At 50.6% G+C, this 11,750-nt stretch overlaps 1 protein-coding gene across 1 annotated transcript; it reads right to left on the bottom strand.

The window, feature by feature from the left end:
• Window positions 1-10,243: 10,243 nt before the first annotated feature.
• Window positions 10,244-10,956, bottom strand: LOC119306612 (zinc finger protein ZAT8-like). The gene has a single exon (XM_037582789.1). It carries the CDS (start codon window positions 10,954-10,956, stop codon window positions 10,450-10,452), a length of 507 nt encoding a protein of 168 aa, XP_037438686.1. The 3' UTR covers window positions 10,244-10,449.
• Window positions 10,957-11,750: the final 794 nt, after the last annotated feature.

The raw sequence follows: 11,750 nt of genomic DNA, 5'->3' as shown, positions 1-11,750 counted from the left end.
CTCCTGGCGTAGCACTTCTTCGCCATCAATGATCTATGCACCTGCATCGTCACATGAGTTGATGATATGCAACATATATAGTTGAGCAACAGAAAGAGATAGACTTGGCAAAAATAGAAACAACATATCATAAGCATAAATAACAAAGTTCATCTTACCCAAAAAGCCCTAACTAGAGTGATCTTCGCTAGTTGAGGAGGAGGACGGTTTAATTACATCACAAATAAAGTTTCGTCGTGCATAACTCAAAGTTTTGTCATACAGAAAGTATGGACTAAACAGACACATTGTCATACATCGACAATCACTCCAACATGTCGTGCCATCCATCGATGTCAGGGAGATAGTCCCCGAGCTTAGTGAAAGGCTTCATGTCGAGACACTGAGAGGCTACCCATGTTCAGACGTCTTCCCGCGACATTTGTCCTTCTTCGTAGAACATCCCTGTTTTTCCTACGACCTCCTTCATGATGATTTGGGCAAGTTCGCGCTGGATGTGATAGAACTCAGCTCGAAGTTGATGATCCTTGATATCTCCTACGTTCTTTGCCCATTGCAGAATATGGGCATCGCCGGATCTAGGTGACATGCGAAGGTTCTGATGATCCCGTCTGTACTCCAGCATGTGGTGTAGGACATAGAATCCATCATCAAGAGAATCACTCAGTTGCTGGATGCAGCAGAAGTCGATCTTATGGCCGAAGGCGAGCTTGCCGCCCCTTCTCTTCTTGTCCTTGACCTCTCCACCCAGTGCTTGGTAGTAAAACATAGGACTGTCGAGAACATCCTTGATGTGGGTGTAATCCTTTTTGTGAATGTTCTTCAACGAGTCCAAGTAAAGAGTGTGGGAGTATCAGGGGTATAGGATGATGAGGACGGCGCGCCCGCCGCTGCACAAAATAAGTAAACCTCAAATTAATTAGCCTCCACCGTGCAAATGAATGATTGAAATTGAAGGAAGGATATCCGCGCGGATGACTTACACGGGATGATAAGGCACAAGAATTGCCTCCTTGTCCTTATTGGCGAGCATGAAACTGACGATGTATTCCCTCGCGTATTCATGGTGCTTTGTGCAGACTCCCAAGAAGCCCTCGTGCATGTAGTACGGGTCAGCGACACAGATATAAAGTATCTTCTCAACCCCGATGATGTAGTTCATGTGCAAGGCATAAAGGCGGACAAACGTAAAATCCAGCTTCTTCACGTGAAACATGTCAAATATGTAATCGAATCGAAGGAAGAACTTATCTGTGGGGAAGCAGTCGACGTACGGCAATTGCCGCGGAACGTTAACCACATAAAGTGGGTATCCTGGATCTTTTGAGGCGATGAGGCCTTTCTCTATCCGCAGCACATCGTCATGAAATCTCCTTAGATCGCCGAATCTGGCCCCTAGCGCTCTTGCAAGTAGGAATGGTTGACAGGGGATATGCCATTTATCCGCATCGGGGATATCTATATGGTCCTGAAGTCGAGGCTGCTGAGGCGGCTAGATCATAGAATCAGCTTTCTTGCCTTTCCTCGCTCTCTTCCTAGATTTCTTTACTACCGGAAGGTCGTCCATAATACGTCCAGCCTCCGGAGATGGCAATTCAGGCACCGACTCATGACGCTCAAACCCTGAGTAGGCGCCAGTATAGACATACTGTTGAGTGCCATCGTCATCCTCATCCTCATCCATGGCGACGTCATCAGCGACTAATGGATCCTCTTCCTTACCCCATCCGCTATCACCCAACCCGACACCCGACGCTAATTGGGTAGGTGAGGTGTTGATGTTCATACCTTGCTAAGGCTGCATGCTTGTGGGTGTGCTCCCGGCCGCCTCCAGACGAAGCAGACTCTTTGGCCACAACAGGACCCACCCATTGCAACAATCACCAAGCCGCCGCGGGGTCTCGTCGTCATCCCCCACTAGTATCAGAGGAGGCAAATTCTCGTGGCCCGGTTTCACTGGCCACGGAAACCTTGAAGACGTTCGGGGGGATCGGCCGGCTGTGGGACAATGGTTCCTTCGGCTCCATTATCGTCGCCTTCCCCACGTCCACCTTCTGGTCACCGATGGTGTACAATATGGTGCACGGGGTTTCGTCGGCCCGCAAAGAAAAGTCTGTAACGTGAGACATCTGAAAGGCAATGAAAATGGGAGATTATACATTTATTGAAGGGGGCCGGTGTGACAGATACCATGAGGGCGTCGAGCTCAGCCAAAGACGAAGCACCGCTGAGCACGTTCGGTGTCGAAGCCGGAGCCGGTGCGGGAGCCGGTGCGGGAGCAGGTGCTGGTACAACGCTAGTCGAGCTGCTCCCCAAGAAGTCAGCAAGGGGAAAGTCCGCTGCAATTTTTTCTGGATTTTGCCTGGTCCAATTGAAAACGGCCGGAACCAAGGAAGTAGACATATCTACAACCACCTATTTTGCGGCAGCTACCGTTGTTGCGACTGTCTGAGATGATTTCTTCTCAACCGCAATCTCAACCTTCATGTCGATGTTTTCTTCAGTAAACCTCCGTCTTTCCTTTCTCTCCTTCATGGTCTCACGATAGTACTTCTTCCACGTGGCGCCGTCTCCGACACCGTGCACGCGTCCATACGACGGTCGAGTCTCCAACGGGAATCGTTTCAATATGTTCAACGCCCGGTTGAATGGAGTGTCCCACTTGGGCCTCGCCAATGCCTCAGACGGCGAGTCGCTTTCGGCCGCAATCCCGTGCTGCTCTCTGTGGAAAAGGCACAAGGATCGTTTACAAATATGACTAACGTGTGTAGTCGAATTGATCAGAAACTAAAATTACCAGCAGTCTAATGAACTCTGTCGTGACCGTGTTTGTCTCGTGAACCTTCTTCACTGGGTCCCAATGGTGCCGGGCCCTGAGGACGTCACGCTCCTGCGGGACAGTGAACTCCGCCAAGGGGTCTGGGATACCCAGACTCACGGCTTCCGCGTCCTCCTTGGCCCATTTGGACCTCTTCCCACCATAACCACGGCTTCCGAGGTGGTGGCTCCCAATGTTCCTCTCTTGAAGCCCCTTCATATACTTAGAATCTTTTTGGGCAGCTTTGGCCTCGCAAGTCGCCTTGAATATTTGAAACTGCTCTTTCGTGATTGTCGGATTATGCTTTACAGTCTCGGAGTAGGGTTCCTTCTTGTCGATGATCCTTGTTTTCACCCTTGTTTTCTAGGTGGCCAACGCGTCGCTAAACTTGGTCATGGCGTGTTTGTTTATCTTCTTCATTGCCGGGTCCTTATCTGGATCTTTATAATCCTTTTCATTCCGGCCCGGGAACAAGAATATCTGGTGAAACTTCTTTAGGAGGGAGGGCCTCATATTATCTATCTTCTGTAGTTTCTCATCGTTGATGGTGGCGGTTGTCCGTACGATGCAGCCTATTTGATTGTCGTAGCACGCACGCGCTTCCTCGGGCGCTTTTGGCTCAAAATTGCCGTCGTCCACCTCTGTGACCACCAGTCTAGTAGTCCTGAGTTTGTTAGCAACCCATTGCCTCTTTGCTTTCGGTTCTACACCGGCTCCGCTCCCTGAGGCAGCGCCGGTCTCAGCCTTAGCACCGGTCTCGATGCCGGTCTGAGTCTCAGCGCCGGTCTCAGTCTCAGCATAGGTCTGCGTGTTGGTCTCAGTCCCCGATGCCACCGGTGGGCCTAGCAACAACATCGGTTGATCGTCAGCAAGGCTCAAAAATTCATCTGCCTCCCGGTAGATGTCGTCGCAATCACCAGAACCCTGTCCTTCATCGGTGCTAGCCATGTTTCCTATGATTAAATCTAGTCAATTAATTCTAGACCTAATAAAATGAATATTGACTCCTTCCCGGTGCGGCAAATCCCGGGCACTCGATATGTCCTAGTTTGTAGCACAAGTCATGCCAAAATTCACGGAAAATTTCGGCATGACCTTTGCTAAAGAGTGGACAAATCGAGAACCTGAAATTTGCCGGAACGGAAATGAATCAACATTCCGGCAAAACATAGGCCACTCGGCTTCATTCCCTGGAATCTACAAAAGGCCACTTGGGCACAATCGAAACATGCATGTGCAAACACAATTGAGGAATTTGCATATATCCTGACCACTTCAAATTTGCATGTTCTAGCGTTTGACACTACAAGAAAATCTACACAAATCTCATGCTCTCTCAAACTCAATTCAAAAACCAAATATAGATTATATTTAGTTAACTACTGAACTAAATTACTTTACTCTAAACTAAATTCCATACTGCCCCAATTAACATCTAGTTAAACAAACTCAATTTAAAAACTAAACCCTACTAAACTAATTAACATCAACATTATCTACTACTTAACATCTATTATTACCCTAACTAAAAAACATCTACTATTAACCATACTACCCTAGTTAACTAGTACCATCACTACTACTAATTAACATCTACTACTACTACTAATAAAAATCATTATGTATGAACCCTAGTACTAATTAACATCTACTACTCCTGCTAATTAACATGGCAGAGGAAGAAAAAGCTGAGAGAGAGGGGGTGGGGAAGGGGTGGGGGAGCTTACAGAGAGGGGAGAGACGGTGGCGGGGAGGTGCTCGGCAACGGAGGTAGGGCGGCGAGGGCGGGCTCAGGATCGAGAGGCGGCGCTCTTGGGCGGGCTTGGAGCGGTGAGGTCGAGTGTGGCGGCGGAGAGGTCGAGGGCAGCAATGGTGAGGTCGAGGGCGGCCCGAGAGGCGCCGGCGGTGAAGCTGGGCAGCCTCGGGCGGAAGCGGTGAGGATGAGCGCGGGGTCGACGCCGGCAGGAGAAGGTGGCGAAGTGGGGGCGACGGAGAAGTGGGGGAGACAGCGGCGAAGAGTGGGGCGAGGGATTTGGGGGAGAAGTGGTGGCCGGGGGAATCCGTTTTTTGGGTTAAGTCAAAAATAACGGTAGCGCGTTAGGTAAAATGCACTATAGCTAAGTTAGCTATAGCGCGCTTCCGCAAACGCGCTACTGCTATTCCTTCATCCTTTTTTCCCTTTTTCATTTATTTTTCTTTACATTTTATATTTTTCCTTTCTCCTTTTATATTTCTTTCATTTTCATTTACTTTTCTATTTGTTTTTCATTTTATTTTATTTTCGTTAGTAGTAGAGCTCTACACGTAAACACGCTGCTACAAGAATATTAGCGGCAGCGCGGTTTCTGAAAGATCGCTACTACTATGTGTAGCCCATCGGCTTAGTGGTCGAAATTTTAGTAGTAGCGAGTTTTCAGCGACGCGCTACTGCTATATATGCATCTGCAGCACGCTTATTTGGCACGCACTACTGCTGTCTAGCAGTAGCGAGCTTTTTAACAATCTCTACTGTTAAAGTTCTGTGTATAACATTTTCCCTAGTAGTCTCATGCCAACATGATTACCGGGAAGTGGGTCTTCAAGCACAAGTTTCATCCCGATGGCACCCTAGATCACCACAAAGCGCGTTGGGTTGTTTGGGGTTTTCGTCAGCGCGCCGGTGTCGACTTCACCAACACTTTTGCCCTGGTGGTTAAGCCCGGGACGATTCGGACTATCCTTCAGCTAGTGGTGTCCCGCTCTTGGCCTGTGCATCAGATGGACGTTTCTAATGCTTTCCTTCATGGTCATCTTGAGGAACAGGTGTTCTGTCAGCAGCCCACAGGATTCGTTGATGAGTCTTCTCCGGATCATGTGTGCTTGCTCTCTCGATCCTTGTATGGGCTTAAGCAAGCTCCTCGCGCCTGGTACCAGTGCATCGCAGCATTTCTTCGTCAGCTTGGCTTCCGCTCCAGTCGCTCCAATGCCTCACTATTTGTCTACCACCAGGGCGATGCTACTGCTTTCCTGCTGCTCTATGTCGACGACATCATCTTGACAGCCTGCTCGACTGCCCTTCTTCGACAGCTCACTGATCGTCTTCATGCTGAGTTTGCCATTAAGGACTTAGGTCCTCTACACTATTTCCTCGGGATCGAGGTTACTCGTCGAGCAGATGGCTTGTTTCTTCATCAGCGGAAGTATGCTCATGAGCTTTTGGACCGTGCCGGGATGCTTAACTGCAAACCGGCTGCCACGCATGTCAATACGAAGGCCAAGCTCTCTGCCACAGATGGTTCTCCTACTTCAGATGCTCCGTTCTACATGTCAATTGTTGGTGCTCTTCAGTACCTCACTCTTACTCGTCCGGAGCTCCAGTACGCTGTGCAGCAGGTGTGCCTCCATATGCATGCTCCTCGTGATGCTCACTGGACCGCGGTCAAGCGCATTCTGCGCTATATCCGTGGCACCTTGCATTTTGGGTTGTCACTTCAGGCTTCGTCCGCTCTGGACTTGACGGCTTATTCTGACGTCGATTGGGCCGGTTGCCCCGACACGCGCCGCTCGACCTCTGGCTATTGCGTCTATGTTGTACCATCACTCATCTCCTGGTCGTCCAAGCGTCAGCCCGTTGTCTCCCTCTCCAGTGCTGAAGTGGAGTACCGCGCTGTTGCCAACGTCGTCGCCGAGTGTTCCTGGCTTCGTCAGCTTCTGCATGAGCTCTTATCTCCGGTTGACAAGGCCATGATTGTATACTGTGACAACGTTTCTGTGGTCTACCTCTCCGCCAACCCGGTTCATCATCGACGCACCAAGCACATTGAGATTGATATCCACTTTGTTCCGGAGCAGGTAGCTCTTGGTCATGTACATGTGCTACATGTCCCTACGTTCCAACAATTTGTTGAGATCATGAACAAGGGCTTGTCTACCGCGTCCTTCGAGGAGTTCCGATCCAGTCTTTGCGTCGACCATGCTGCCGCTTCGACTACGGGGGTGTTGAGATGTAGATATTGCATGTGTATTTCTTGTACAACAAGCCCTCCTCCTTCCATGTATAGTTGAGGACGTGGCTCTCCCTTTGTACTTATATATACGTGCATATTGCACACGATCAATATATCGTGAGTTGCATAACCTTCCACACCTAGCACATGGCCAAAACATGCGCGCATATCGCCTGCCAAACGTCCAACAATGGTGGCACGCATCCTGAAAGCCGCCAAGCGAACCAGAACCGCATTCAGCCATTCGCTGCATCAAAATCATTCAGAGCACCACCACCGGCCGCCTGCGAGCCACCACAGGGTAGATCCTGTCGGATCCAACCCGCCCACAACGCACGCTGGCAGATATGACAGATCCCATGTCAGCGTTGTGTCACAACACCACCCGTGATGTACGTCATGGTGGACACTACCAGTGGCGCTGCCTTCATTGATGGCCGCTTACCGGATCAACATTCCAGCAGCACAAAGTGCACGAGATCTTGGCACGAACATCGCTGATCTGCGGCTGAAGGAGGATGGCTGACTAGGAAGAGAAGGAAAGGAGAGAGTTGGAAGGGTGCGTCCTACCGCCGCCGTCAACACCGGTGGCCTCCTCCTGCAGTGACAAGGGAAGGGCAGCGATGGACATGGTCTAGGGCTGGCGGCGGGTGTGGTCTCTGGAGTCACCCTAGGGAGCGACCCGGGAGAAATGTTGTAGATTAGTGCATGAGCCTATATCTACAACATATTCTGTATTCTCACTAGTAGAAAAGAGGGCTTTGGTCCAGGCTGGGTTAGCCCATTAGTCCTGGTTCAGTCCAGAACCGGGACTAATGGGGGCATTAGTCCAGGTTCGTGAGCCCAGGGGCCACGTGGGCCATTTGTCCCAGTTCGTCTGGACCTTTTAGTCCCGGTTGGTGCCACGAACCGGGACTAAAGGGTGCGATGCCCATTAGTACCGGTTGGTGGCCCGAACCGGGACTAAAGGTCTAACCTTTAGTACCGGTTGGTGTCACGAACCGATACTAATGGGGTTTGAGGCATTAGTACCGGTTCATGGCACGAACCGGTACTAAAGGTCCCATTTTCAAACTCTACCACCCCTCCCCCCCATGGATCGCCTTTTCAGTTTTTTAAAAAAATAAAAGAAAATGATGAAAATGTCAAAAAAATAAAAGAAAATAAGTTTCTCATGTGATATGTGGTCTAGTTGTTGGGAAAATTTGCAAATGTGAATTTTGACTTTATTTGCAAAATCTCTCTAGAATTTAGTAAAATGGGCATAACTTTTGCATACTAACTCGGATGAAAAAAAAAATTATATGAAAAATCATCTACTCGGAAAGTTACATCCAAATTTAGCAGAAACCTAACAGAAAAAAGTTACGGGGCTTTTAAGATCTGGAGGCAAAAAAATTCAAAAAAATTCAGTTTTTTTGAATTTTTGTTAAATAATTATTCAAGAGTATTAGTGTTACTAAATAATTATTCAAGAATATTGGTGTTGCTAAATAATTATTTCAGTTTTTTTGAATTTTGGTCAAATCTGGTCAAACTATGGTCAAACTGTGGTCAAACAATGGTCAAACTGATTATTCAAGAAATTATAGTGTTACTAAATATTAGTGTTATTATTTAGAACAATAGTTTCAAACTCAAACAGTGAAATGTGTGACTTCATGCTCAAGCTAAATTCCTAAGGTTAATAAGATTGACATCTTACTATTGTCAGGAAAACAACAAGTGCAAACTTGGAAACGAGGGAGAATAGAACCCGGAAGTTAAGCGTGCTCAGGCTGGAGTAGTGAGAGGATGGGTGACCGTCCAGGAAGTTAGATGATGAGGGGTGATTAGAGGTTAAATTGAGCAGTGATGAGGAGTGATTAGAGATGAGAGGTTAAATAATTCAGAAATTTGAAAATAAAAAAATATTTCAAAAAAATATTTAAATTAAAAAAAATCATAAAATTTTCTTTAGTACCGGTTGGTGTTACCAACCGGGACTAAAGGAGGACCTCCAGACAGCGGCCACTTGAAGAGCCTTAGTCCCGGTTCGTGTAGGGGAGGCTTTAGTAACGACCCTTTAGTCCCTGTTTCAGAACGGGGACTAAAGGCCCTTATAAACCGGGACAAATACCCCTTTTTCTACTAGTGTCTTATTTCCTTTTTTCCACCTGCACAAATGTCCGCACTTGGCAATAGTGTGCTCATATGTCTCTCGATGGTCCAAGGACGTAAATTTATGCCAGCTGTTAGGAATAGACAGATCACAAATGAAGCACATGCATGTCGGCTTCTAAGTTTCTATCCAGTGAATACTCCTGACATCTGTATACTGTCAATGTTGAGACGATCTTAAGTTATAAACTGAGATAATCTACAGTCGGACCACTCAAATCCGCCTCATACGCCCGCGCGGGCTGCCCGCTCACTGACTGGCCATGTTTTTTCAACCCAGACCGACGCCTCAAACGGATCTTAAATGCCCGGACTAACCGGCACCCCCCATATCCAACCCAAATATGGGGTGGATAAGGAGGCGCCCGGACATGCCCGCCACGTCGGACTGGCGAAGGGGTCCCTACCGGAAACACCCTCAAACCCGACGGTCCGAAAGTCGTCTCCTCCGTCGGATGGGTGACGCCGCATGGCGCACTTCCGGCGGGCCGCGTAGTGCATTGTCCGGCTATTTAAGTCGACGTACCGAAACCCTATCATCCATCAATATTCCCTCCTCCTGTCCGCCGCTGCCGCCACTTTCCACTCCACCCACCCGCCTAGTAGCCATGCCCCCACGCCGCCGGGTGTGGAGCGAGTCATTTCTGACATCGGAGCACCGGCTCGAACTCCTTGAGCAGATCCGGGCTAGGCATGAAGCCCGGATCGCCGCGGGGCTACTTCTGGATGCAATCGATCCGAAGGAGTTGGAGGAGGAGGTGGAGGACGAGGAGGAGGAGGGGGATGATCTGGAGGAGAAGGATGTGGGGGATGCTGGCGGTGGGGATTTGCAGGTGGAGCAGCAGGCCATCCTCGATTTCCTCCAGTCGGAGTCTGCTGCGGAGGCAAGACGCCATCGCTGGCAGAAGATGGAGGCGCAAGAGACCGCGGACGAGGCAGACATGCTCGCCTACAAGGATGAGGTCGAGCAGGAGGAGGAAGAGCCGGAGCCTTCCTACCCGCCCATCCAGCCGGCGCCCGGCACCGTCGTCCTGTACATCTCCGACGACGAAGAGGAGCTAAGGTAGTATGTATGATTTGTTTTGCATGCTTTGTATGAATTTAGGAGATTAAATATGAGAGAGGTGGATGCAAAGTGGACGCGTCCGGGCGTGTTAGCATTGCGTTTGAGTGGCTGGATTTGCCAAATCCGACGGGTAGATGCTCTGAGGCTTAGTACTTGACTTATTATATGTAATGGCGGTGAACAACAGCATGTTCATAGAACAACAATCTGAGTGCAATAATCTGTGAATTGCTTTAGAAGTAATGAATCTGTCTTCATTAGGGAGTATACAAGTGCATCTGTGCATGTAAACCTCCAGTCAATCGGTTAAAAAAGGGACCGATCCAAAGCAAATACTATCCAGCAAGAACGGAGACGCTAATCACCAAAAATGTACTCTGTACAAGGTCGAACAATGAACCTATTAGATTCTAACGACTCTAGACGAACAGCTCGAGTAAGACCGGCGGCCGGTCGGCGGCGGCCTGGTGCCCCGCCTCCTGATCCGACAGAGTGACCCACCGGTCGATGGCGCCGCTGAGCGCCATCTCCTCGCGATGCCGACGCATGTGGCCGCCGAGCGCCTGGCCCGTCTCGAAGCCGAGGCCGCAGATGTGGCAGTCATGCTGCTGCTTGTCCTCCTGCCGCTTCCGCTCCTTGATGGCCCTGGCGACCCCGACGCCCAGCTCAAGCCCATGGCGGCCCCGGAGGTGGCGGGTCCGGTGGCCGCCCAGCACCTGGAAGGACGCGAAGGCGCGGCCGCACGTCTTGCACACGAACTCCCCTTCTCCCGACGTGGCCACCACCCTTCCCCGCCGCGCCCTCTTCCTGACCGGTGCACTGGCCGAGTCTGCCGACGTCGTGGAAGACGACGTCGAGTCCGTGCTCAGCGACAGCGCCAGCGACAGTACCTCCTCCTCCCTCGCGCGCCTCATTCCCGCCCCCATGGATGGATTTGCTGCTCGTATAAATGATCTGCTGGAGCCTCCTGTGGATTTCGATCGATGCTCCTTTGTGTTGTTGGTCTGTAGGAAGGAGGCGGCCGCAGTTATATATAGGTGGTGGAGTGCGTGTTGCTGCGGGCGGAGCTTACGTTTGTGCTTGTGTGGACGAATCGCTGGATGCCACCGCGACCTTCGCGACGTGACGGATGGGATCCAGCTCGATGGGATATTTGTGGTCGTACGTAGCGCGGCCGACCGGAGGGGAACGTGTGGTGCGGAGTGGCGTCACCTGTCACGCCACAAGGCGCGTGGCGGCGCGCCTCTGCTTGGCTCTCGAGTTGGACGGCGCGGGAGCGTGACATTGGAACGTTCTAGAGTCTGAAAGGATATTTGGATCGCACAGGATAATTCAGATTTGTCTACGCCACACATACATGCAACTATTTTTTTAGGGTCCGAATAACTGCCACACGTGTGGCATGAACGGGAACCCGCCCGCACGCCTCGTGTGGCATGGACGCGAACTGGCCCGCACGACCACGTCCGCGCGCAAAAAACCACGGCCCGCACATCCGGTGCGTGGCAACCCCGCCCGCACTGCCCCATCCGGGCCACACGACCCACTGCCCGCACGACCGAGCCGTTCCCGTCCTCCGCTCGATCGCCTCTCTCGACTGCCGCCATCGTCCCCCACCTCTCGAACCCCTACCTCCGTCGCCGGTCTTCTCTGGTTGCCATGGCAACCAGAGCAGATCCGTAGGGCAAACCCACCGCAAACCACATCCCAACCCTCCCCA

This window comes from Triticum dicoccoides, chromosome 5B (assembly GCF_002162155.2).
Source record: "Triticum dicoccoides isolate Atlit2015 ecotype Zavitan chromosome 5B, WEW_v2.0, whole genome shotgun sequence".
Taxonomy (NCBI): Eukaryota; Viridiplantae; Streptophyta; class Magnoliopsida; order Poales; family Poaceae; genus Triticum; species Triticum dicoccoides.
Note: the sequence above shows the minus strand (reverse complement) of the source record. Positions and strands in the feature narration are given on the sequence as shown.